This window comes from Saxophila tyrrhenica, assembly GCF_035928015.1.
Source record: "Saxophila tyrrhenica strain CCFEE 5935 chromosome Unknown scaffold_6, whole genome shotgun sequence".
Lineage (NCBI taxonomy): Eukaryota > Fungi > Ascomycota > Dothideomycetes > Mycosphaerellales > Extremaceae > Saxophila > Saxophila tyrrhenica.
In genome coordinates this window covers 202,122-222,517 of record NW_027041738.1, presented here as the reverse complement: position 1 = coordinate 222,517, position 20,396 = coordinate 202,122, and the positions used below count along the sequence as shown (strand labels likewise).

At 55.7% G+C, this 20,396-nt stretch overlaps 12 protein-coding genes across 12 annotated transcripts; 3 read left to right on the top strand and 9 right to left on the bottom strand.

The window, feature by feature from the left end:
• Positions 1-17: 17 nt before the first annotated feature.
• LTR77_004121 (uncharacterized protein) lies at positions 18-1,756 on the top strand (the record flags this gene model as incomplete). Its single annotated transcript, XM_064801375.1, has 4 exons — positions 18-78; positions 134-569; positions 632-980; positions 1,049-1,756. The coding sequence occupies 4 exons, from the start codon at positions 18-20 to the stop codon at positions 1,754-1,756; spliced, it is 1,554 nt and encodes a 517-aa protein (XP_064660005.1).
• Positions 1,757-1,839: 83 nt separating this feature from the next.
• LTR77_004120 (uncharacterized protein) lies at positions 1,840-2,707 on the bottom strand (the record flags this gene model as incomplete). Its single annotated transcript, XM_064801374.1, has 2 exons — positions 1,840-2,583; positions 2,675-2,707. The coding sequence occupies 2 exons, from the start codon at positions 2,705-2,707 to the stop codon at positions 1,840-1,842; spliced, it is 777 nt and encodes a 258-aa protein (XP_064660004.1).
• Positions 2,708-3,565: 858 nt separating this feature from the next.
• On the top strand, positions 3,566-3,933 carry TIM10 (protein transporter tim10; the record flags this gene model as incomplete). Its single annotated transcript, XM_064801373.1, has 2 exons — positions 3,566-3,666; positions 3,741-3,933. The coding sequence occupies 2 exons, from the start codon at positions 3,566-3,568 to the stop codon at positions 3,931-3,933; spliced, it is 294 nt and encodes a 97-aa protein (XP_064660003.1).
• A 655-nt stretch (positions 3,934-4,588) lies between these two features.
• LTR77_004118 (uncharacterized protein) lies at positions 4,589-6,309 on the bottom strand (the record flags this gene model as incomplete). Its single annotated transcript, XM_064801372.1, has 2 exons — positions 4,589-5,478; positions 5,535-6,309. 2 exons carry the CDS (start codon positions 6,307-6,309, stop codon positions 4,589-4,591), a joined length of 1,665 nt encoding a protein of 554 aa, XP_064660002.1.
• Positions 6,310-7,635: 1,326 nt separating this feature from the next.
• Positions 7,636-8,195, top strand: LTR77_004117 (uncharacterized protein; the record flags this gene model as incomplete). The annotated part of the gene is made up of 2 exons (XM_064801371.1): positions 7,636-8,073; positions 8,127-8,195. 2 exons carry the CDS (start codon positions 7,636-7,638, stop codon positions 8,193-8,195), a joined length of 507 nt encoding a protein of 168 aa, XP_064660001.1.
• Positions 8,196-8,454: 259 nt separating this feature from the next.
• LTR77_004116 (uncharacterized protein) lies at positions 8,455-9,623 on the bottom strand (the record flags this gene model as incomplete). Its single annotated transcript, XM_064801370.1, has 4 exons — positions 8,455-8,886; positions 8,939-9,193; positions 9,262-9,518; positions 9,569-9,623. 4 exons carry the CDS (start codon positions 9,621-9,623, stop codon positions 8,455-8,457), a joined length of 999 nt encoding a protein of 332 aa, XP_064660000.1.
• Positions 9,624-10,136: 513 nt separating this feature from the next.
• SET5_2 (SET domain-containing protein 5) lies at positions 10,137-11,280 on the bottom strand (the record flags this gene model as incomplete). The annotated part of the gene is made up of 2 exons (XM_064801369.1): positions 10,137-10,308; positions 10,361-11,280. The coding sequence occupies 2 exons, from the start codon at positions 11,278-11,280 to the stop codon at positions 10,137-10,139; spliced, it is 1,092 nt and encodes a 363-aa protein (XP_064659999.1).
• Positions 11,281-11,998: 718 nt separating this feature from the next.
• On the bottom strand, positions 11,999-13,006 carry LTR77_004114 (uncharacterized protein; the record flags this gene model as incomplete). The annotated part of the gene is made up of 2 exons (XM_064801368.1): positions 11,999-12,023; positions 12,096-13,006. 2 exons carry the CDS (start codon positions 13,004-13,006, stop codon positions 11,999-12,001), a joined length of 936 nt encoding a protein of 311 aa, XP_064659998.1.
• A 751-nt stretch (positions 13,007-13,757) lies between these two features.
• LTR77_004113 (uncharacterized protein) lies at positions 13,758-14,276 on the bottom strand (the record flags this gene model as incomplete). The annotated part of the gene is made up of 1 exon (XM_064801367.1): positions 13,758-14,276. The coding sequence occupies one exon, from the start codon at positions 14,274-14,276 to the stop codon at positions 13,758-13,760; it is 519 nt and encodes a 172-aa protein (XP_064659997.1).
• Positions 14,277-15,731: 1,455 nt separating this feature from the next.
• On the bottom strand, positions 15,732-16,542 carry LTR77_004112 (uncharacterized protein; the record flags this gene model as incomplete). The annotated part of the gene is made up of 2 exons (XM_064801366.1): positions 15,732-16,387; positions 16,467-16,542. The coding sequence occupies 2 exons, from the start codon at positions 16,540-16,542 to the stop codon at positions 15,732-15,734; spliced, it is 732 nt and encodes a 243-aa protein (XP_064659996.1).
• Positions 16,543-17,032: 490 nt separating this feature from the next.
• LTR77_004111 (uncharacterized protein) lies at positions 17,033-18,888 on the bottom strand (the record flags this gene model as incomplete). The annotated part of the gene is made up of 3 exons (XM_064801365.1): positions 17,033-17,810; positions 18,125-18,607; positions 18,725-18,888. The coding sequence occupies 3 exons, from the start codon at positions 18,886-18,888 to the stop codon at positions 17,033-17,035; spliced, it is 1,425 nt and encodes a 474-aa protein (XP_064659995.1).
• Positions 18,889-19,621: 733 nt separating this feature from the next.
• Positions 19,622-20,226, bottom strand: LTR77_004110 (uncharacterized protein; the record flags this gene model as incomplete). The annotated part of the gene is made up of 3 exons (XM_064801364.1): positions 19,622-19,658; positions 19,719-19,822; positions 19,918-20,226. 3 exons carry the CDS (start codon positions 20,224-20,226, stop codon positions 19,622-19,624), a joined length of 450 nt encoding a protein of 149 aa, XP_064659994.1.
• Positions 20,227-20,396: the final 170 nt, after the last annotated feature.

Below are 20,396 nucleotides of genomic sequence, written 5' to 3'. Positions count from 1 at the left end.
CAAACACCACTCCCAACATGTCCGCCCTCCAACCGCCGCGGATCAACACCGAGGACCCTGGAGCGCACGACGTCTCTGGTAAGCTCTCCAAACCTCCCCTGACCCTCTATCTCACTAACCCAATGGCCCCCAGATGCCTCCGACGACCACTTCTCCTCCGCCAGCGAAGGCGACCGCTCCCCCGTCCCCATCACCCGCGTCGAACGTGTAGACGACCGAGCCGCCCACGGCGAAGTCCCCGGCACCCCCGCCTACAACCTCCGCACCCAGGACGCCGTCCCTGACGAGATGGAGATCGTGCCTGAAGGCCGCCGTGCGCGCTCTGGCACCTCCCCGGGCGGTAGAGGGCGCGCGAGCTCAACACTGAGTGGAACGGGCAGTGCGTCGGGTTCGAGGGCGGAGACGCCGGGTGGTAGTCCGGTACCCAAGACTATTGTCGACAAGGTCGATTTCAAGCCAAGTCATGGAGAGGTTGACGGGACGCCGGCGAAGGAGATGCGGATGGCGGATGCGACTCCGGATGAAGTGAGGCAGGCGCCGGCGGAGACGAGGCAACGGCTTGAGGGTAGGTGAGTTCTGGTGTAGTCACACAAGAAGAGTACGTTGCGCTGACACGCCTTGTGTAACGCAGAAATGGACCAGCAGTAGCCACTGAAGCCACGGACGAGACCGAGGAAGGGCGGCAAGCTTGGTTTCGATCAATGTGGGAAGCGGATGTACAAAGTCAGCCAGACGACGTGCCAGAAGACGATGACGTGCCAGAAGACGAACCACCTCAAACTACCACGAACGACGACGACGACGACGACGGCGATAACGACGATTTTGGAGACGACTTCGACGACTTTGCAGAAGGAGGCGAGGGCGACGCAGACTTTGGAGACTTTGACGAAGCAGAGGATGCACCCCCAGAGCCCGAGCCTGAACCTTCACAAGCAAAACCCTCAATACCCCCTGCACCAGACATACTAGCCGGCCTTGTAAGTAGCATGTCAATACTGTGCCTCCCCACTCCAACTTCCACTCCCTCGTGCTGATTCCCTCCCAGCCCCCTCTCGACCTCACAACCCTCTCCACCCCCACCGAAATCCAATCCGCCATCTCCCCCTACATCTCCGCCGTCCTCCCACCCAAAATCACGCCTGCATCCCCTCCACCACCACCCGCTCAACCCTCACCCTTCCTCTCCGACCGCTCCCTCTCCCTCTGGCAACAGCTCGTCTCCCCCCCGCCAATGCAACCCCCCAACTGGACCCGCTCCCGCATCCGCCGCCTCTTCCTCGTCTCCCTCGGCGTCCCCGTGGACCTCGACGAGATCCTCCCCCCGAGCAAACAGAAACGCCTTATTTTACCCTCCATTGGCCTGGACGGAAGTCCGCGACCTAGCACAGCAATCGACCGCCTGCGCGGCGAGGAGGGAGCCAACGCCTCCACCACCTCCCTCGACTCCAAAACCGGCGCTTCCCGGCCGTCAAAGCGAAAACCAGACGCGCGACGCGGTCCGCCTGCGCCGCCGGAGTGGAACGCGAATGCCGCTGCTTTACTGGCGGGAACTACTGTGGAGAAGTTGCTGGGCCTGGAGGACGGGGAACTGCAGGCGCATGTGGTGGGGCTGGGCGAGGAGAATGAAAAGGCGAGTCGGGTGCTGGAGTACTGGTTGGAGCGGCGGGATGAGGGGTTGAAGGAGAAGGAGGCGCTGGAGGGGGTTATTGAGAATTTGGTTGGGTGGGTTAAGGGGAGGCGGAAGGGGGTGTAGGATCAAGTCATGTTTGAGGGTGGGGCGCTGAAATTTGAAGGCAGCAGAACTGGTGTATGATACAAGGGCATCATGGCGGTGCCTCACTCCATTATCGGCCTCCACATCTTCCTCCCCACAAACTTCTCCACCCCCTCATCCTCCATCACTTCATCCGCGGTCCGTCCTGTGACGACACTGCGCTCATACTCTCGTCCCCGCACGAAGAACGCCTCCCAATCGCCCACCCAGCGATTGCTTTTGCGATCTTTGCGAAACCCAGAGTTCCGTCTATCGAGCGTCAAAAACCAATTCCGCTGGTGCACGGAGCCGATGGTGTTGATGGCGCCGCTGTATGCGTTGTTGGCGCGGATGGTCGAATCCTCGTCCTCGTTAGATTCTTCTTCGGAGGCGAGGGCGGCTGCTGCGTCTTCGGTGAATGGCGTGGTGACAGAGAGGGCGAGTTCGGAGTCGCTTGCTTCGCTTCCGGTCGAGTCTGATGGTTTTGGTTTGGTGGGTTTGGAAGGGTCGACGCGCCGGCGTTTCCGGATCGGCTTCTTCGGCTGGCCTGAGCGGTCGTTTGCTGATGGGAGGCGAAGGGCGATGGTGTAGTTGTGCGGGAGTCTGCTGCCGTGGAGGCGGAGGCGGATGTGGCGGGATTGGAAGCTTGTGAAGAGGCGTTCGCTGTGGGTGCGGGTGTCCTGGGTTTGATCGGTGTTGTCGTCGGAGAGCTCGTCGTCAGTGCTGCGGGTGTTGTGCTCCTGCTTCCGCGGCAGGACCTCGTACTCGCCGGTGTCCCAGATGAGGAGAGAGCCTGTTGCGTGGGAGGCGGATTCTATGAGATTGTTCTGGTCTGGTCAGTTGGCAGGTCATGATCAGGAAGAGGTGTACGCATGGTGGGAGAAGCAGCCGAAGCAGAATGTCAAGACCTTGACATACCCAAATATTGTGCACACGAGTCTCAATAGCCATTCTGTTCGGCCGCTGAGAGTTGGAATTGCCAGGTAAACCGTATGGAATTGCGAAAGAGATGGTGCTGGTCTCGGAGAACTGCAGTCTGAGATCGTAGTGAACGCCTTACCTTGCGTCAGCCTACCTGGTCGCTGTTTTGGACCTTGAGCTAGGTACCGGAGATGGGATGATCGTGCTGATGAAGGACGAAGTGGCGACCATGGCTGTGCTGGTTGCGCAAGTACAGCTGCCGAAAGTCTTCGATACTTGGACGTGGTTGAGATGTTGGTCGGGCTACTTGGGCAAGACGGTCGGCGAAGTAGGAGAGGTGGTCACGGATCTGAGCCTGGCCAGCTTCGATGGCAGCCAGTGATGGACCGCTGACAGGTTGGCTGGGTTTTTGGTTCTTCGTCAGGACCTCGTTGTCTGTTTGTTCCGATGCCGTTGGTCGTGTGCTTGTCCTGCGTATCTTCGGCGGAGAGATGCTGCGATCGAATGTGGTAGGATTTGCCGCCATGTTACAGTATGCCAGCTTTGCGATCTCGTAAGCACAAGTCTATATTCGCCATCTGGTTTTTGTCTGGCTGCGAGACGTGAGGTCAATGGAATCGAGAAACAGCAAAACACACTTCGGGAGAGCACCCGCTAGCGCAACTCCATGATCGACCAATCAAAGATGGCGACCAGACTTTTGGGCTTCGAGCTCGACTTTACCTTACTCCAGCACGAGCACGAGCACGACATCGCATCATTGTCTTTACCATCGACGAAGAGCATTATTCTGAGTCCAGACGAGCCACCTCCACTAGCGACATCAGAAGCAAGAAGGCCGCCTGATCAATCTCTTCCATCCTCGAATCTTCCCCAACAACCGCAACAATGTCCTTCCTCTTCGGCGGCCCACGCCCCCAACCCTCGTCCGCCGAGAAGATCGCCGCCGCAGAAGCAGAGATTGAGATGGTGTCCAACATGTTCAACCAGTCCGTTGCCCCCCCTCTCCCTTCCCACCCTTCCTTCCCACTGTCTCCCAATAGCTAACGTTCTTCCTGCACAGGCTAGTCGACACCTGCACCCGCAAATGCATCCCCTCTCAATACCGCGAAGCGGACCTCAATAAGGGCGAGTCGGTGTGTCTGGACCGCTGCGTGGCCAAGTTCTTCGAGGTGAATGTTAAGGTGTCGGAGAAGATGCAGGGGGAGGCGGCGCAGAGGGGTGGTGCGGCTGGTGGTGGAATGTTCGGCTCATAGAAGCGGAACGGAGATGGTGGATATGATGCAAGGGTTGGGATGGTGGCGTATTGCGAGTTGTAGGTGGGCATGCGCGAGGAGATGTACATCGATGGGGTCCAAGGGCAGGCGATCCGGTAGAGACGGCCATCCACTGCGTCGCTGGCTGGGTAAGGATGACGATGTGCCTGCACAGTCATATCATGGATGGCGAGAGGCATTGTATAGGGGCAGCGGAGCTGGGATGTACAGTATGGTGAGTGCATTGTAAGATACAAGAGTACGATACCCACTCCTCCAAACTGGATCTTCACACACCATACAAAAGTCCAAATGCATGCCGTATACCTGCGACCCGTCAAATGACTTCACACTCAGCAAAAGAAGAAGCATCTTACGTGGCAAGGAGCTGTCATGTTATTTGTACATACCAGGTTCGTCCGCTTCCGTACGTGTCCTCTAGCTCTTCTAAACTGTCCACCTCCTTCAGTACTCAGGTCAAATTCGATCGAACCCCTTCAACTAACCTCCACCTCCACCCCAGCCCTCGCCAAAAAAAAGGACCCACATTTCCCTACTACACGGCCTACGCGGACATCACCAAAGAGAGACACAGAGGACGCTGATACGATGCAATCATGCTGATTCATAAAACATGCTATGCGGACATCCTACCTCAGAAATGCTCCTTCCAAAACTTAAACTTCACCTCATCCACCGTCGCCTCCTTACACGCCCTCCGTATATCCCGCGCTGCAACATTCGGCCCGCAAAAATACACCCCCACATCCGTCCGCCCACCCCTCGCCAACCCAGCCAGATAACTCTGGTTCAGAATCCCCTCCCGCATCGCCACCAACAACCGCCTGAAATCCGGGCGGCCGAAGTTCGTCCGACTGCTCAACTCGGTCAGGGGGTCTTTATCCATGCCGACGGAGTTGAGCACGATGTTCTGCGCCGTGTCGACGTCCATCTTCTGCGTGAGGTAGGTGTGGATGCGTAAGAACTCGGCGTCGGAGCCAGGGCCCGTCATGCCTAGACTCTGCGCTTCGAGCGAGGAGAGCAGGGCCTGGAACCACTCGAACGAGGTCGTGTCCCTGCAGACCCAGATGAACTCGACCCGCCGCAGGCGCTTGGGTGGGTTGGGGGATAAGCGCATGTGCCAGATATTCTTCAGGATCGCGGCCCAAGGCGTCACGCCTATCCCCGTCCCGATCAAGACAGCGACTTCGTTCTCAAACACATCTTCCGCGGGCGCGCCGTACGGCCCATCGATGCGGAGTTTCGGCATCTCCTGCCCGTTGGCGAGCGCGACCTCGTACATCCCCATCGGGTCCAGGTCGTCGTAGAGACCGGCCTGTTCCGGCCCAGCGCCGAGCGCGGAGGCGAGGGCGCGTGTGAAGTCGCCGACTTGTCGCACGTGCACGGAGATGTAGGGGTCGAAGGGGCAGGAGGTGATGGTGAAAGGGTGCCATTGGTGGGCGGAGACGGATGGGAGGTTGAGGAAGAGCCATTGCCCGGCTTTGTAGCGCATGCTGGGTTTGCGGAATTGGATCTCGACGGCGTCTATCAAATATCATGAGCGGATGGCATGTGTGGTGTGAGGTTGATGGGAGGCTTACCGTACGGATGACGGACCACTTTGATGATCTCCGTCTGCCGTCTTGACCGGATCTCCCGGTATATCCTCTCGCCCAGATACAGCGCTCCAGCAACCAACTCCCACCGCCACCCCTCATACCCAATACAATGATTCCAAAACGGACTGCCCGCAAATGGACTAATCGGCGGCACCGTATCCCTCACAAAACACCCCGTCGCATGCGTATACATCGCCAGGAAAAACGGTATGAACAAATGATGCGTATACCAAAACGTCTCGTAGCTCTGCTGCCGGATCTTCGCATGCGCCGTCGTGTACATCAGCAGCATGCACAACAACATCACATGTCCCGTGATCCCTCCCGCCTGCGTGTAGTGGATCTGCACCGCCGCCTCCGCGCGCACCTGCGAGCGCTCCACGTTGAAGAAATTCACGTAGTGCGAGGACGTGTGCACGATCGTCCAGATGAGTATGCTGTACGCCACTTGTCGGTGGAACCACTGGCTCTCGTCGAGCGGTAGCCATCGGATCTTCGGGCGTATGATTCGAAGTAGGTTCCGGCACATGGGGAACAGGATGAGGGTGACGTCGACGGCGAGGTTGAGGCCGGCGCCGCGGGAGAACCAGACGCTGAATTCGAGGGTGTTGAGGGGCGCGAGGCGCTCGTCGTTGGCTTGCACGTACCAGCCGATGATGAAGAGGGCGATGTGCAGGCCGTGGAAGAGGGTGTAGAAGATTATTTTGCGCGCGGTGAATTGGGAGGCTAGCCATGATTTGGGCTTTGGGACTGCCATTGTGATGAAGGAGGAAGTGTTGGTGCGTTTCGGGAGAAGGAGGTCCTCGATGGGAGTCCGCAATGAAGGCGGTCGCTCGGTACGCGCAATGCGCCGGTGCTATCGCAGCATACCCGTCATCTGAACTGAAGTGGTATATGTTCGAGCAGTTCCGTCTCTTCCCCAGCTCTTGAATCCTGCCTCTTCCTAGGACGTTGCCGTGGCTTTGGACAGATACGAAATAGCAGAGAGACTCCCCGTGTGACAAGACGACCTTACAGGCCCATCACAAGAAACATCAAAGAAGAACAGTGACCTAGCGAACTACTGTACCTCTCTGCCCACACGATCGCCATGCAGCCATGCAACCGCTCAAGCGAGTCAGACCGCTTCTGGGCCTCGGGTCACGCGAAATGCAGGTGCAAGAGTATTTCCAGCCTGTCAGATTGGCGAGGTTCTGTTCTTGAGCAGTGAGTGGTCGTTCATGTTTCTCGAAGCTGGACCAGTGCCTGCAGACGGGGCGATCCGATCGTGCCTTCCTGCTTTGCCGCCGAAGCTACTGACTTGGCTCGGTGTTGGAAGGTGATTGGCTTGCAGTGGATGTCGACCAGATACGCGATGTGAATACGGAGGTACTTCTCACAAGACCATACTCCCGGGAGGAGTTTGTTCATCCCATGAAGAGGCACAGAACATGCGACAAGCTGGAGAAGGTCCTGTTCCGTTCTATCATGTGCAATTGCATTCACTTCCATCTCATCCAAAAGAGGCATCTGCTCAATGGCACCTTCCCCACAATCACCACGCGCCAACCAGCCTTCGAGGCCCGCCCCGCACAATGTGTCTTGTCTGGGTTTGTGCAGCTCATTCGTCACACACGGCGCTTACACTCCAGCACTCGCCTGCACCGCGCGGTATCCTCTGCACCGAGCAGACGACATGCGCGCACTCTACTGCCTCCAAATCGGGTTCTTGCCATGTGCCATCGCTTCTCCGACCGCATCTTCCATGCCCAAGCACTTGGTGGCGTAAGTTCTTCGTCTCTTTCAATATCACTTCTCGCTTCTCGTGCGCCTGCGTCCCTTCACATACAACACCTACGGCTAGACCGACTCCAAGACCTGCTATCTGCTCTTCTACCTTTCTGTCACATCTTGGTCTTGCTGCTGCACGTCTTCCTCTCACTGCAGCGCTTCTTGCGCTCTGGTATCTACCACCTTTGCTTCCATCCCATCTTCGCGACCCGACCTCAGATCATGAAACACTTATCGCCCTCACGGTAACACTCGCCGGCCCTCATACTGCGCTCCGGCCTCCTCCAGCATCAGGCGAGAGCCTGCGCGCAGCATGGGTAAATTAATAAAGAACCACTGGGCCCGCTTGATCTGCTTGACAGCAGCAGCATGTACATCTCCCACTTCCGACCCTCCTCCCGCCATCCTCCTCATACTGACGCACTCTCATGCAGACCAGATCGCAGCCGCCCTCTGCGCCTTCTTCTGGCCCAAATTCTTCTTCGACTTCTACACCAAAAACTTCGACGCCGCCGTCAAGCCCATCCCCATCCTGCAAACCGTCAACCTCGTCCTCGGCATCATCTCGCTGGCCTACGAATGGCCGCTCAAATATTTGGCAGGAACCGCATTACATCGGAGCATGGAGGCGAGAATGCTGTGGTTGCCTCTGGTGAGCTTGAGTAGCGTGTTGCTGTACCAGGCGACGAATCCGGCGGTGTATTATGCGATTGGGTGCGGGGTGTATTTTTGGGGGTATACTGAGGGAGAGGTTAGTGTGGACAATCGTTCAAGCTATGTGAGGAGTACTGATCTGTTTCGCAGGTGATATGTGCGGTCCCGTGGACGCTGCCTAAACGATCGGAACGAAGGGGTAGGGTGGAAAAGGCGTAGAACATAACGCTCTGGGCTTGCGGATCATGATGTTTACGAACCTGCATCCAGGCATTTGTTTTTGCATAGCGTCTTTGGGCATGGGTGCTGATCGACATTGCATGACTGGAGATCGTCCTCTCGGACTTTGTATATATGTACACTTTGATCGTAGTGTGTCCGCGACGCAGCCATGCTGGTCCGGCGAAATGAACATTTCCAAAGATCATTAGCAGTCACCTTCTCATGTTCTTGTAAACAACCACCGGAAAGGTTGTTATCACCGCACTGTAGCAGTATTAGCCTCCACCACCTCCTCCAGCCCCGTCCACCCCTTCCCGTAATGCTTCCTTAACAGCGCCTCCGCCTCCCCATTCGGCACGACACTCATATCCCGCCCCCCACCCTCCATATCCGCCGGAAACTCCCTGCCGGGATTCTGCTTCCGCAGCACCGCTAGGATGTCGTTCCAGGTGAAAGGTGCCGCAAACGCGAAGATCCGTTCTCCGTTGCAAGCGGGGTCTATCATGGCTATGACGTGTAAGCGAGCGGTGTCCCGCACGTCGACGAAGTATTGGGGAGGCACGGAGGTCGTGACGGAGGTATCACCGTTCCACAGCTGCAGGGGCCAGGAGGCGGTGGAGGAGGAGTTTTCGGCGCCCGGTTGGAGGATGGGACCGAGGTTTGCGTTTGGCAACACGGCGGCGACTTGCTGTTTCGGCGGTTAGTGGTTTTGGGGGGCAAATTTGGGGCAGGAGACGTACGAATGGTGGCGAGGTCTCTTTGACGGCTTTCCAGATGGCGCGCTCGGCTTCAGTTTTGGAGGCGCCGTAGACGTTCCAGGGGTTGGGGGCGGTTTGGGCGTCGTGGACTACTTGGTCGTTCCAGGTGTCTTTGGTGACGTGGATCTCTTTGTCAGGTTGCGGCATCAGGGCTGCGGTGCTGCTTGACGTGTAGACGAAAGACTTCATTTTCGGTTCTTTGGTAGCGGCTGTCAGAGCGTTCAGCGCGCCTTTGACCTGTGTATTCTCCATTAGCACATCGCTTCGTCCCCCTTCTCAAAGTAAGTAAAGAAATTCGAACTCACCACCGCAGGCACAACTTCATCATAAACACCACTAAACTTCATCACGCTCGCCGTATGACACACCCCCGCCACCCCTTCGACCGCCTCGTCGAACGCCCCCTCCGCCATCATGTCCGGCACTACGACATGCTCGAATTTGCCTTTGCCGTACTTGGCGTCGAAGAGCGCGTACAACCACTCGACCTTCTCCTTGGAGCGCACGGTGCCACGGACGCGGTAGCCGGCTTCGAGGAATTGGTTGGCGGTTTGGCTGGCAACTGGAAAGAGAAGTTAGTGAGTGTTCGAGGGGAGGGAGGTTGGGACGAACTGTAGCCTGAGCAGCCGGTGATGAGGACGAGGTCGCCCTTCTCGATGGTCGACATGATGACTGAGGTGTGCTCTGCGTCGTGCTCCATCTTTACTTGGAACCGTTGGTGGGAGATATATGTTGTTCAGTCTCGTCCAGTCGATCTCGAAGGATGATTCGTAATCGAGTTGACTGAGCGGATGCTACCTCATATTAGGGTTGGTCAGCGATGTGCATCAAGTGGCTTGGTAGCGACACAGTTCAGGTACATGTACTCGAGATTGATGTTGAAGCTGGGATGGTTTTGTGATCGTGCACTGCAGGAAGATACCGAATTTTGAGGCAGGAGGAACCGTACGCTAACCTAGTTGGGAAGGAGCAACGACCTTTGGTCGACTTCAGCTCCATGTCCTTTCAGGTTCTGTCAACCTCAGTCTAACTCACGGATGTGGAAGGTAACAGTGTTTGACATACATACTGCCCAAAGAGAATCAAAACACTCCATGATATGGAAGACACTCCCAAAGAGGAGTAGCAAAACTCAAAGCATGCCTACCGCTACCCCTTCCTGGTCCAGCACATCTCGGACTTAGAGACCATGCCGTGACGCTGGAAGCTTTCCCAGCATACGAACGCAGTCCTTCGTAAGAGAATCGTTCTCGCCGCGACACAAGGTCAGAAGCGGCAGAGCGAATTCCAACCACTTCTTTGCTAAGGCCAGCTCTTGCATCTGAGAACACTGCTTGCCTAGCTTGTAAGCCCTGCAGACTGTTAGTGGCTTGCAGAACGCACTGCAAGCACATTGCAACTTACGTTTCTCCTCTGGCGACCTGCATTGCCGGCTCGCCTTTCATCAGCTTCACCATTAGCGCCAACATGTCTGGTATATCTTCCAGCGATGGAGCTTCGGTGTCGACAACAGCCTCTTCATGTTCCGAACCCTCAGAAAACTCCAGGGTATCGATCTGGCTTTGAAGCTTCCAGAGCTCCTTCCTACGGGCCTCCGTCCGGTTCGCGTAGTCGTTCTCGCCACACGCAAGACAAGTACAGGTGAAGCCATATGGTTCCAGCTTTAACGCTCTGACGTTCTTGGGCGCGATTTCGGGAACGTACGAGAGAAGGATCTCCTGTCCAGCCGGTATGTCTCGAATGGCACGGACGACGGAGCGCTTTCTGGTCTCGTCAAAGATGTGTGCAGCATTCGGAACACACGAGTGGTTGAGACGTGGAAGGTCCTTGCCAAAGCCACTGTCAAAGTTCCCGAAGGAAGCGGCAGTGTTGTAGAAGATCGCAAAAACCTTGCCAATCTTCAGCTTCTCCTGCTTGGTCGGGAGCTCCACATTCGCTGCTGCTGTGTACGCCGTCGCGTAATCGAGAAGCTTGCGCTCATCTGCCACGTAGGTATACCTGTTCAGGTAGTACTCCTGACGATCTGGCCACATGTCCGCAAAGGCGTCGACAATGCTCCGTGGCGACGTATCATCACTCCAAAGAGTCACGTCGGCGGTAAGGAGTGGCTTCTCTTCGATGATGACTTCGCCGGCTTTGATTCTTTGCGAAGCGAAGGCACCGAGACCCTGCCCATTGCCTGCTGTGACGAGCGGAGACACGGCGAGAGTCAACATGGGAGTGGGCGGAGTGGTTTGACGAGAGCTTGGTATCGACTCGGGTCTGGAGGTTGCTTGACTCGACTCTCGGCCACGATCCTTTGAGGAACCAGGGTTACCAGACATGGTGGTGGCCCGTTGAATATCAAGTGCAGTGGGGAGTGTTATAACCTAACAGAGGATATGTTGGGAGTGTTCGCTGTGGTTGAAGATATCGGTGCGCAAGTGTTGCACCCAGGAGCGAGGACGGCGGGACTCCTTTTGAACCATTTGAGGGCGATTCGATTGCTTCATTGATTGCGCATGATTCGACTGTGAATGATGAACACACGACTGGCGCGGAAGCTCGTGAATGTGCCATGTACTCACCAGCGGCTTGACTGTGCGACACGCAACCGAATGGCAAACAAAGATGTCGCACAAGGCATCCAAGGAGCGACGGATGGATTCACTTCGAAGGCTTCCGACATTGAACACGTCCAGATCGCGAAGTGGTCGTTGCGGGCATTTGTGGAGCCAATTTGGGAAGCACTGGAAGATTCTGCGCCTGGGAGTGAAGGTAATGGTATACTGACTATGTCCTAGTTCAGGAGTTGTAACAAACACAAACAGGAACAGATTCTCCAGGGCAGACAAGTAACACCAGAGCCATTGAATGGCACTCATCTACTTTATCCAAGCATCCCGACATGAGAGCCGCCTCTGGTTCTCGAAGCTAAGGCAGAGTGCTCAGCAATTTCTCACTTGCCTGCGTCACGTGGTCCTCCTTGCCACGAAGTATCCGGAGCAGCGGAAGTGCATATTCCAATCTCTCCTTTGCCTCCGCGGTTCGGTGAGCGTTGGCTTATCGTTGGGCAAGATTCCGAGCACTGCAATCACACCTGGGTCAGTATGTCTTCAAAGCCAGCAGACCACAAGGATGGAGGTAATTGCAAACTCACGTCTCCGCTTTATCAACTAGCATGGCCGGTTCTTGCTCCAGGATCTCCAGCATTCGGACCAAGGCTGCCGGTATTCCTTCTGGTTTCAGCAAATTGGCACACCCATATTCAGCAGTATTCGGATATTGCTCGACGCACTCGGCACTCGCAACTTGTCCAGCCAGGTCTTTTAGCTCCCGCCTACGAGGCTCGGTCTCTGCACCGTATACAGGATCCTCGCATGCAACGCAAGTGCAGGTGAAGCCATACTTCTCCAGCTGCGACTGCCTGTCCGCCTTCGGCTGCATCTCCGGCACATATGACAGGAGCAGCTCTTCTCCCTCGTTGATCTCCCGGGTAGCTCGGACGACGTAACAGTCGTTCACTTGGTCGTCGACGTGCATGGCGTTTGGGACGCAGGAATGGTTGAGCCGGGCTGCGTCTTTGCAGAACGCAGTGGCACCTTGAGCGATAGTGAAGGCGTTGTTGCGGAAGATGGCGACGACCTGGCCGATCTCAAGCGCCTCCTCGCGGGACTCCGGCACATTCCCGATGTCCTGCCCATACTCCCTCGCCAGTCTGAGTAGGTCTGCTTCAGACTTCGAGTGCGTGAATTTGGAGAGATACTCCTTTTGCTCCTCCGGAGACAGGTTCCGGAACCCATCTATGATATACTCTGTGTATGAGGCCAGACCAGGCATGCGTTCGGAGACTATCAGTGCCTCGTCTTCGATGATGGTCTCTCCAGCTTCGATCTTCCGGGCAGCGAAGACGCCATAGCCTTTGCCGTTTCCATAGAGCACCAGGTCCGAGGGAGCGACGGTCCAACACTCGCCGTGAGCGTATTCTGGCGACTGAGATCGGGTCTGTGGATCTGGTTGGGAAGATGCGGCACCTCCACGATATGCTGACAAAGTCGGCTTGGGAGCCATTGTTGTGGTTTGATGGAAGATGTTTGACTGCAAGATCGTTGTGGTTGATGAGCGGCCGGTGATATACTGGGAAGATCAAGGCAGCAGTTTCGGGAAGTGGTAAGGGTTGTTGGTCTGTCGAAGAAGGATTCGAGCCGGGGCTTAAGGCACTCAAAGGCTCGAGGCTACATTGACTGCTGCTCGACTATCCATGATTCGGCTTGGGAGTGGACGGTAAATGGAGGCCAATAACCACCGTATGAGCTTGTGGATGTCCTTTTCGCTCAACAGCAGTGTAGCCGTGCGACACAAAAATGCCTGGCAAGCAAACACCTTCGACGAGTATTGTACTCGCCGTAGGAGGTAGAGCAGGTGATTATCCATGTGACTGACTGCAGGTGAACGACATAGACCTTTGTGACATGACGTTCTGGTCAACATTGCCGACGTGGGAACAGCTGTTGGGAACAGGTCAGGAGAGAACACTGTGGGGAGGTACGATGGATAGTGAAGGCTTCTTGATTGTTGCGTTAGATATGTAGTACAACAAGCTCCCGCATCTCACTCACCCACTCACTCACCCGTTTCTGCTCCATCTTTCGCTGACATGAGAGGTGAGCTTAACAGCGGACAGCGCTCGAAACTACATTCTTGGGTCCAACTTCAGAAGGCTCAAGTCGATCAGACATGCACACAGATGCGTGCGAGCCATAGCCTTGCAGCAGGAGAAGTATCCCACGTGCATCCTCTCCATTGATCATCACTACGCTCTTCAAGGTCTGTTGAAGTCCCACCTTCTAGGTTTCCATTCCGGCTGGGGCTTGCGCTCCAGACGACCGACCGCATCTTTAATAGCTTGAGCGTCGCCCGCCGCTTCTGAGGGCAAGCGAGCCCGCGCTTCTGTCAGCTCGTCGTTTACGAGCTCGAAAACCTTGCTCTCAAGACCAAGACGTATGTCTGTGCGTCGCTCGTCATGCCGATGACGGCTGCCATCGCAGTTACAGCCCTTGAAGTGGACCGGTATCCTGCTGATACAAGGAGGCAACATTCGCAAAGCAGCCCTCAACGCCCGTCGTTCGGCCTGGAACTGGATTTGCTCTATGCGAAGCTGTAGGACCACCGTTTCTTCGTGAACAGCACAGTCCTGCCACCCGCCCGACTCATACTGGGCGACGAGTTCCAAATGCAGCTCTCTGAGGCTCGTACACTGTTGCAACAGCTGACCATAGTCAAACAGCAGCACGAATTTGCCAATGGAGATGGTGACTTTCTCGATAGCGGAGAGTCGCATGGTGCCAACATCACGCTTCATCCTGGTGAAATCGCTGTCGTGGAGTTTGAGTTGGAGATGGTTGGTTTGGTAGAACAGGCAACAGGCCTCAGAATTGATGAGCCGGCAAGTCTGGAGTACTGACAAGACAGAAGGCCCCGCTGACCTTCGTGCTGGCCATGGCTCATAGCGGGTTCGAGAGGGCGGGGGGTGAGGGAGACGGGATGTCCGAACAAGCCTGACCGTGCCATCTTCGTTTGGCGAGACGGTCAACACCGCAGTGTAGACAGCATTTCGAAGTTCGGCTGGAAGATCGAAGATGCGGCATTGTGTCTGTGGGTTCATGGCAGCCATGTTCCCCAAGTCAAGAGGTTGCGTCCAGGAAGTCCGTGGTGATACTGGAGGGTAGGCGTTCTGTGGGCCAGGAGGATGGTGGAAAGACGCAAAAGGCGGAGTTTAAAGAGGGTGCAATAGGCGACATCGTGTCCAGCGAAGCCGGTAGTTCAGTCCCTAGGTGGCCATGTTTGCTTGAGTAAGAATCAGAAGATTCCAAGGCAGGCCAAATTGTCTTGTCTTGTTCCAGGTTTGCGGTTAGGCCTTGCCCAGAAAGTTCCATTTCCACCTCAATGATTCTGGTGAGGCAGATCTGCCTGCCACAAAGCAGCCGATTGTGAGCTCATCACCGGTTGAGCAGTAGAGACATTCGCTGTGGTGGCAGTAGGATCCGTTTGCTATGGTTCCGTTTCGTTGGCACTTACTCTGCTTGACGCTGGCCTGATGGTGGTAGGTTTAGTATAACGTGCCGGAACCATTCCGTCGTCGATGAGAAACCGAATAGTGGAGTAGGCATAGTAGGCATAGGCCATTTCGGAACCACAGATCTCATGGGACATATCTCATCTGCTCGGTTGTGGACCGACCGTGGCAACCGAGATGCGCTCGGCTTCACGAGCAGTACCACTCCGTCTTCGTTGACTGGCACACCCAGAACGAGTGCATAGATCCAATTGCGTAGCTCGGCTGGCAGCCTGAGAAGACAGTTGCGCTCTTCTGTTGAACCTTCGGGACTGTCTTGTATGATGATCGGTGCTGTGGGTGTATCGCAAGTTGGACGCTGCACGTCACCAGCGGCTCGACTCCGACAAGCAAATCTGGCAGCCATATGCAGACGATGGGAGAAGTTAGGAGACGGTATGGGGGCAGTTCCTAGCAACAAGGAGATATTATATGAGGAGAGGTGGTTGTGTCGATGAGAATTCATGGATTCGCCCTGTTCATGCCAAGTCAGAAGTGTCCAGTGCAATACAGCATGATGGTAATCATACCTATACTTACTAAGCTCTATTGGGCAGGGGTCGTTGCTTACCTCCTGAAGGCATGTAGTTGGACAGCCGAATCGTGGCTTGCTGCCCCTCACCGCATCCTCTCTCCATATCCGTTTGCAGTGGGCGACACCGGCCTTTGCTCTCAGACTGTTTACGTAATTCTGTCGCTGTCCTGCTGATGGAGAACTTTGCCATAAGCCTCCCGATACGCCTGTGCGATCCAGCCACACACTTCGCGCTCTAGGCTTTCGTACTCCTGCTGCCACCCCGCTCGTATGGCTTCGGGTAGCTCGAGAATATCATGGCGCTGTAAAGATACTTCGATCAGTCGGAGAGACGATGGCAGTTTCTGCGCTGCGGCCTGGAGACTCTTCTGATCGTCCAAGAAGACGATGCGGAGCCTTTTGACGCCGCGATCCAACCCGAATGCGTCGAATAACCGATTGTTGCGGAGCTGTAATTGTAGCCGCTGGAGGCCGGAACACGAACGCAGCTGGCTGCAGGCCCAAGGAAACTTCCAAGCAGCGTCCATGACTGCGGTGACCGTTTTGAAAGCCGCTGCACTTATCGTCAGAGCGCCCGCGCTGTAACTGCGGACCAAACGCACGTGCGAATAAGGGGGGCACAGCTGGAAATGATTGATCGTAGAGACCAAGCCGCGAGCCTCGTGATAGACCGCCTGCCAAGTTTGCAGGATGCTGAAGAAGGACGGTTGCCGGTTCGTATATTTCTCATACATCGGAATGGTCTCCACGCAGCCAGCGTCGTTTGCAGGGAGCGTAAGAGCCAACGCGTAGATCTTGTTGCCTGCGAGCAGAGGGACAGAATGGTCAGCCGTGTTACATGTCATTGTGAACTATAGGTTCTCCTTTTCATGAGTACTTACGCAGCTCTGCGGGCAATGTGAAGAAGCCTATTTGCGTCTGCGGGTGTTGAGGGAGCTTCAACTTTTTGAGCGCCATCATCGGTGCGCTGAATCCGAGACCTCAGAACGCTGGGAGCCGAAACCTGGCTTAATGTGGGTGGTTTTGCTCGATGATGCGTGAGGTTGGATATTACCGAGGGGAGATGGAATGAAGCAGACCGCCCCGGCCCGGGGAAGGAGCATTGACTCGTTAAGATGGCATGTGATCTTAACAACATTTCGACACACCATGTGAAGGTATCATGTAATTCGTTTGACGGAATCCGTTTCAAGAGTATCGTCATCGATCACTGACAGATCTAGAGCCACAATCTCCGTCTACAGAAGTCGCCCTTCTGCCCCTGGGAAGCCGACAGCCTGCTGGGCATCGTCGCCTTCTCAAAATCACCCCCATAACACCAGAGAGCTAGCTGCAACACGGAAGCAACCGTCAAAGCATTGTGTGGAGGTGCAGTCGTTAACGTCCTCCCTCACCTTCTCCCTCACCTTCACCCCACTCCCTCGCTCCGGCTCGAAACAAACCACGACTAAGCAGTCTGCTCGTTGTCACGAACAAGCTCAGTCCCATGCGCTTTCCTGTGTGCCTCCTTGATCCAGCCGCTCAGCTCGTCCGCAATCTTCTTGCACTCCTTTTGACACACTTCGTCCAGTTCGTTTGGGGGTCTGAAGATCCCAGGTATTGGGAGAGGAACACCGATGGTGTGTAGACTGCGAGACAAACCGCTTGCCGCTGCTTCGATGTCGGATCGCGCCTGCAGAAGCTGCTCACGTAGCTTGCAAATTGTCAGTGGGTTGGATCCCCAGTAACGGTCACAGATCACCTCCAACCGCAAACTGTTCAATCCTTTGTTGAAGCGAAGACTTCTCAGGCAGCTGGCTACTCCATCTGCTGTCATTCGCCCAATGGTCACCTTTTCAACTTCAGCTACCTTGAGGATGAAGCGGCGCTCCCAGTCGCAAAGTCGCCCTTCGATATCGGCGTCGCGCAAGTAGAAGAAATGCATGCTAAAGTCGTGCATGGCGGAGAACATGCCGTAGATCTCGGTGTTGACTAGGCGGCATGTTCGGCAGATGGAAAGGACCGACGTTGGCGGGATGTTGTCTCTCCAGAACCTCTCCGTGACTGGGTGGAGCTCAAACCTGCCGCCATGGTCTGTCCGTACGTCGGAGAATACCAGGCTGTAAATCTCGTTGCGAATCTCTGGGGGCAGGCGGAAGAGCGGGCTCTGAGTTTGCGGGTTGATCGTGGTGAAGGTGAGTTGCGGCATATTCGTTGCGCAGCCGCAGACAGGCTCCGGTGGAGGGCTTGACCATTTGTTGTGTGCAGGCGATGTTGTAGAGGCTGTTGGAGGCCCGTGGTCGAATTTGTAAGTTCGAGAAGGTGTGGATTCGTGAACTTGTGAAGTTGTGAAGAATTGAGAATTGAGAATTAGCTTGAAGTCGCAAGTCACTGAGGCAACGATATGGCCCACGCCTCCAACAAATGGAGCATGTGAAAGCACATGGCAGACAGTGGCATGTGGTGACGTTCGAGAGAATCTTACCAAAGCGGACTAACACTCCTTCCACTGAACCCTGCTCACTCATCCCAATGACCTCCTCACCCCCACCTCACTCACCTCCGAACCACAGCAAGAATGTCCTCAGCAATCTCCTTCTCCAATTTCCTCAGCCCCAGCCCCCACTCGAGCTCCTTCTGCTCCTCGAAATGTCGCTCACTTAGACCAGCCATCATATGCGGGTGCATGTGACTCCACTTCGGCATCCGCATCGTCACAACCTCCAGGCTCTTTGGCAAGCTCAGCGCACCGCTCACCACCTCGTCTCGTCTGAGCACATACTCATATCGCACCTCTGCAACCGTGGGGCCGGGCTCGTGTTGTGGTAGCACGAAGTGAAGCTCCTTGAGACGAGGGCAACCGTATAGGAGTGTGCAGACAGTGGCGAGGTCTAGGGGCTGCCTCTCAATCTCCTGGATGTCGTGCCAGTCGTCCACATTGTCAATGAGGTGCGGATCATCGCCGTCCACAACGACGGTGAGTCGCTCGATCTCAGCAGCCATCAGGGTAGCGCTCGCGTTGCGGCGAAGAGCGTAGAACAAGCTCTAGCATTTCGTAACCGTCTCTCTGAAGCGGCATTGGAGATGATTGATGGCGTGGAACAGACAATACGGCTCGTTGTTAATCTGCTGGCATGTCCGGAGTATTGACAAGACTGACGACTTGGGGGTGCTTGATACGTGGATGAGCTTGACGGTGCCGTATTTGTTGGTCGGGACAGTCAGGAGGTGTTCGTAGACCGCATCTCTGAATTCCGCGCGGAGTTTGAAGAGGTTACTTCGCTTTTGCGGGGTGGGATCTCTCTTGAAGTTGCGTGTGGCCATTGTTGATGTCCGATTTGGTCGCAGGACGTGGTTCTGCTGGAAGTGGTGTCGCTGGAGACGGGTTCGCTAGAGATGATTTTGCTGAAAAAGGCTCTGCTGTTCGCTGGAGGCGTTTGGTGTCGCTGCGTGCCTTCCAGGACGTTGAAATATGCTGACGGAGCTCCGTGTGATTAATGTGAATACCGAAAAGACAATCCAGCAAAGGTGATAAGAGCGACCAAGCTGGCAAGTCGGAAGGACAGGCAGGCCAGTTGAGAGGAAGACACCAGGACGTCTGAGAGCAGCGGACGCTTTGTCCGACTGAACCACTGAGCCAGCTGTGGTGATATGTTTGCCAGCATCCACGCTTGCAGCGCTTTGATGAATCATCTCGAAGAGTCTCATCCCCCGACCAATGATTGTAGAGATGCAATGGTGAGAAGGAGAGATTGAAGGAAAGACTGTCAGATCTCGAAAGCACTCGCCACCTGCAGAAAATCCGAAAGATCCAGGAAGCCTTCATGCAAGCCATCTTTGGTTCATAGTAGAAGATACAGGTACTTACGATCCGAGGAAGGAAAACCAGCTCAAACAAGTCTCGGGAGATCTTCCTTCCGCCTCGATCGACTCCTCCTACGTTGACTCAGCAGCAGCCAACCCAGCAGCGGCCAACCCAGCAGCGGCACCAGGCCCCTCGCCGATCAAGCCATCCCAGCAGACCAGAATTGCCAGATCATCGAGTCCACCCTATCGCTCAACCGCAGCAGTAAGTAATCTCCCTCTGCTCGCCCCTGTAAGAGTACAGGTGGTATCAGCATCCATTTAAACAACGCAACAAACCAGAAACTTACGGCAATTCCACACCATGCCAACTGAAAACAAAAGCTCCCAAGAACGCCCCGATCAGGATCGAAACGATGATGTAGCCGTTGAAGTACATCGCTAGCAGCATCACCTGTCACCCTCATATCAGCCTTCATAACTTCGTCCCATACCTCTGAACTGTCGCGGTAGAGCAGAAAGGGAGAGGGAGAGGGACAGGGGACGTACGAAATACGCAACAGCAAACTGCAGCATATGCAACCCCGCCCTCACAAGCTGCTGGAGGAGTGTCGGCTTGAACCTCCTCGGCGCACACGGCGCTGGCGCACCTATCCGCACCCGCGCGTCCTTCTCACCCGATTCAGAATTGCTTCCTCCCGCACCAACCCCGACGCCACTGTACCCAGCGGAAGTGGCGGAGGTAGTAGTAGTAGCGGCGAAGCTGCCCACGATGTAAGCGTCGTACTCCCGGCTCCCGCGCCGGAGGGCTTCGAGCGCCATGACGAGCAGGATGACGCCGATGCAGGAGCCGGCCATCATGCCTGGGGAGGTGATGTGCCATTGGGAGGAGAGGAAACCTGTTGTTCGCATCAGCATCAGTTCGTAGCCGTCCCTCCTTCGCTTCGCTTTTCAGCCGCAGAGACGGTTCAGGGATCAGACACTCCGGCCTGAAGAGACTGTTGGCTAGGGCCGTGAAGGGGGATGTA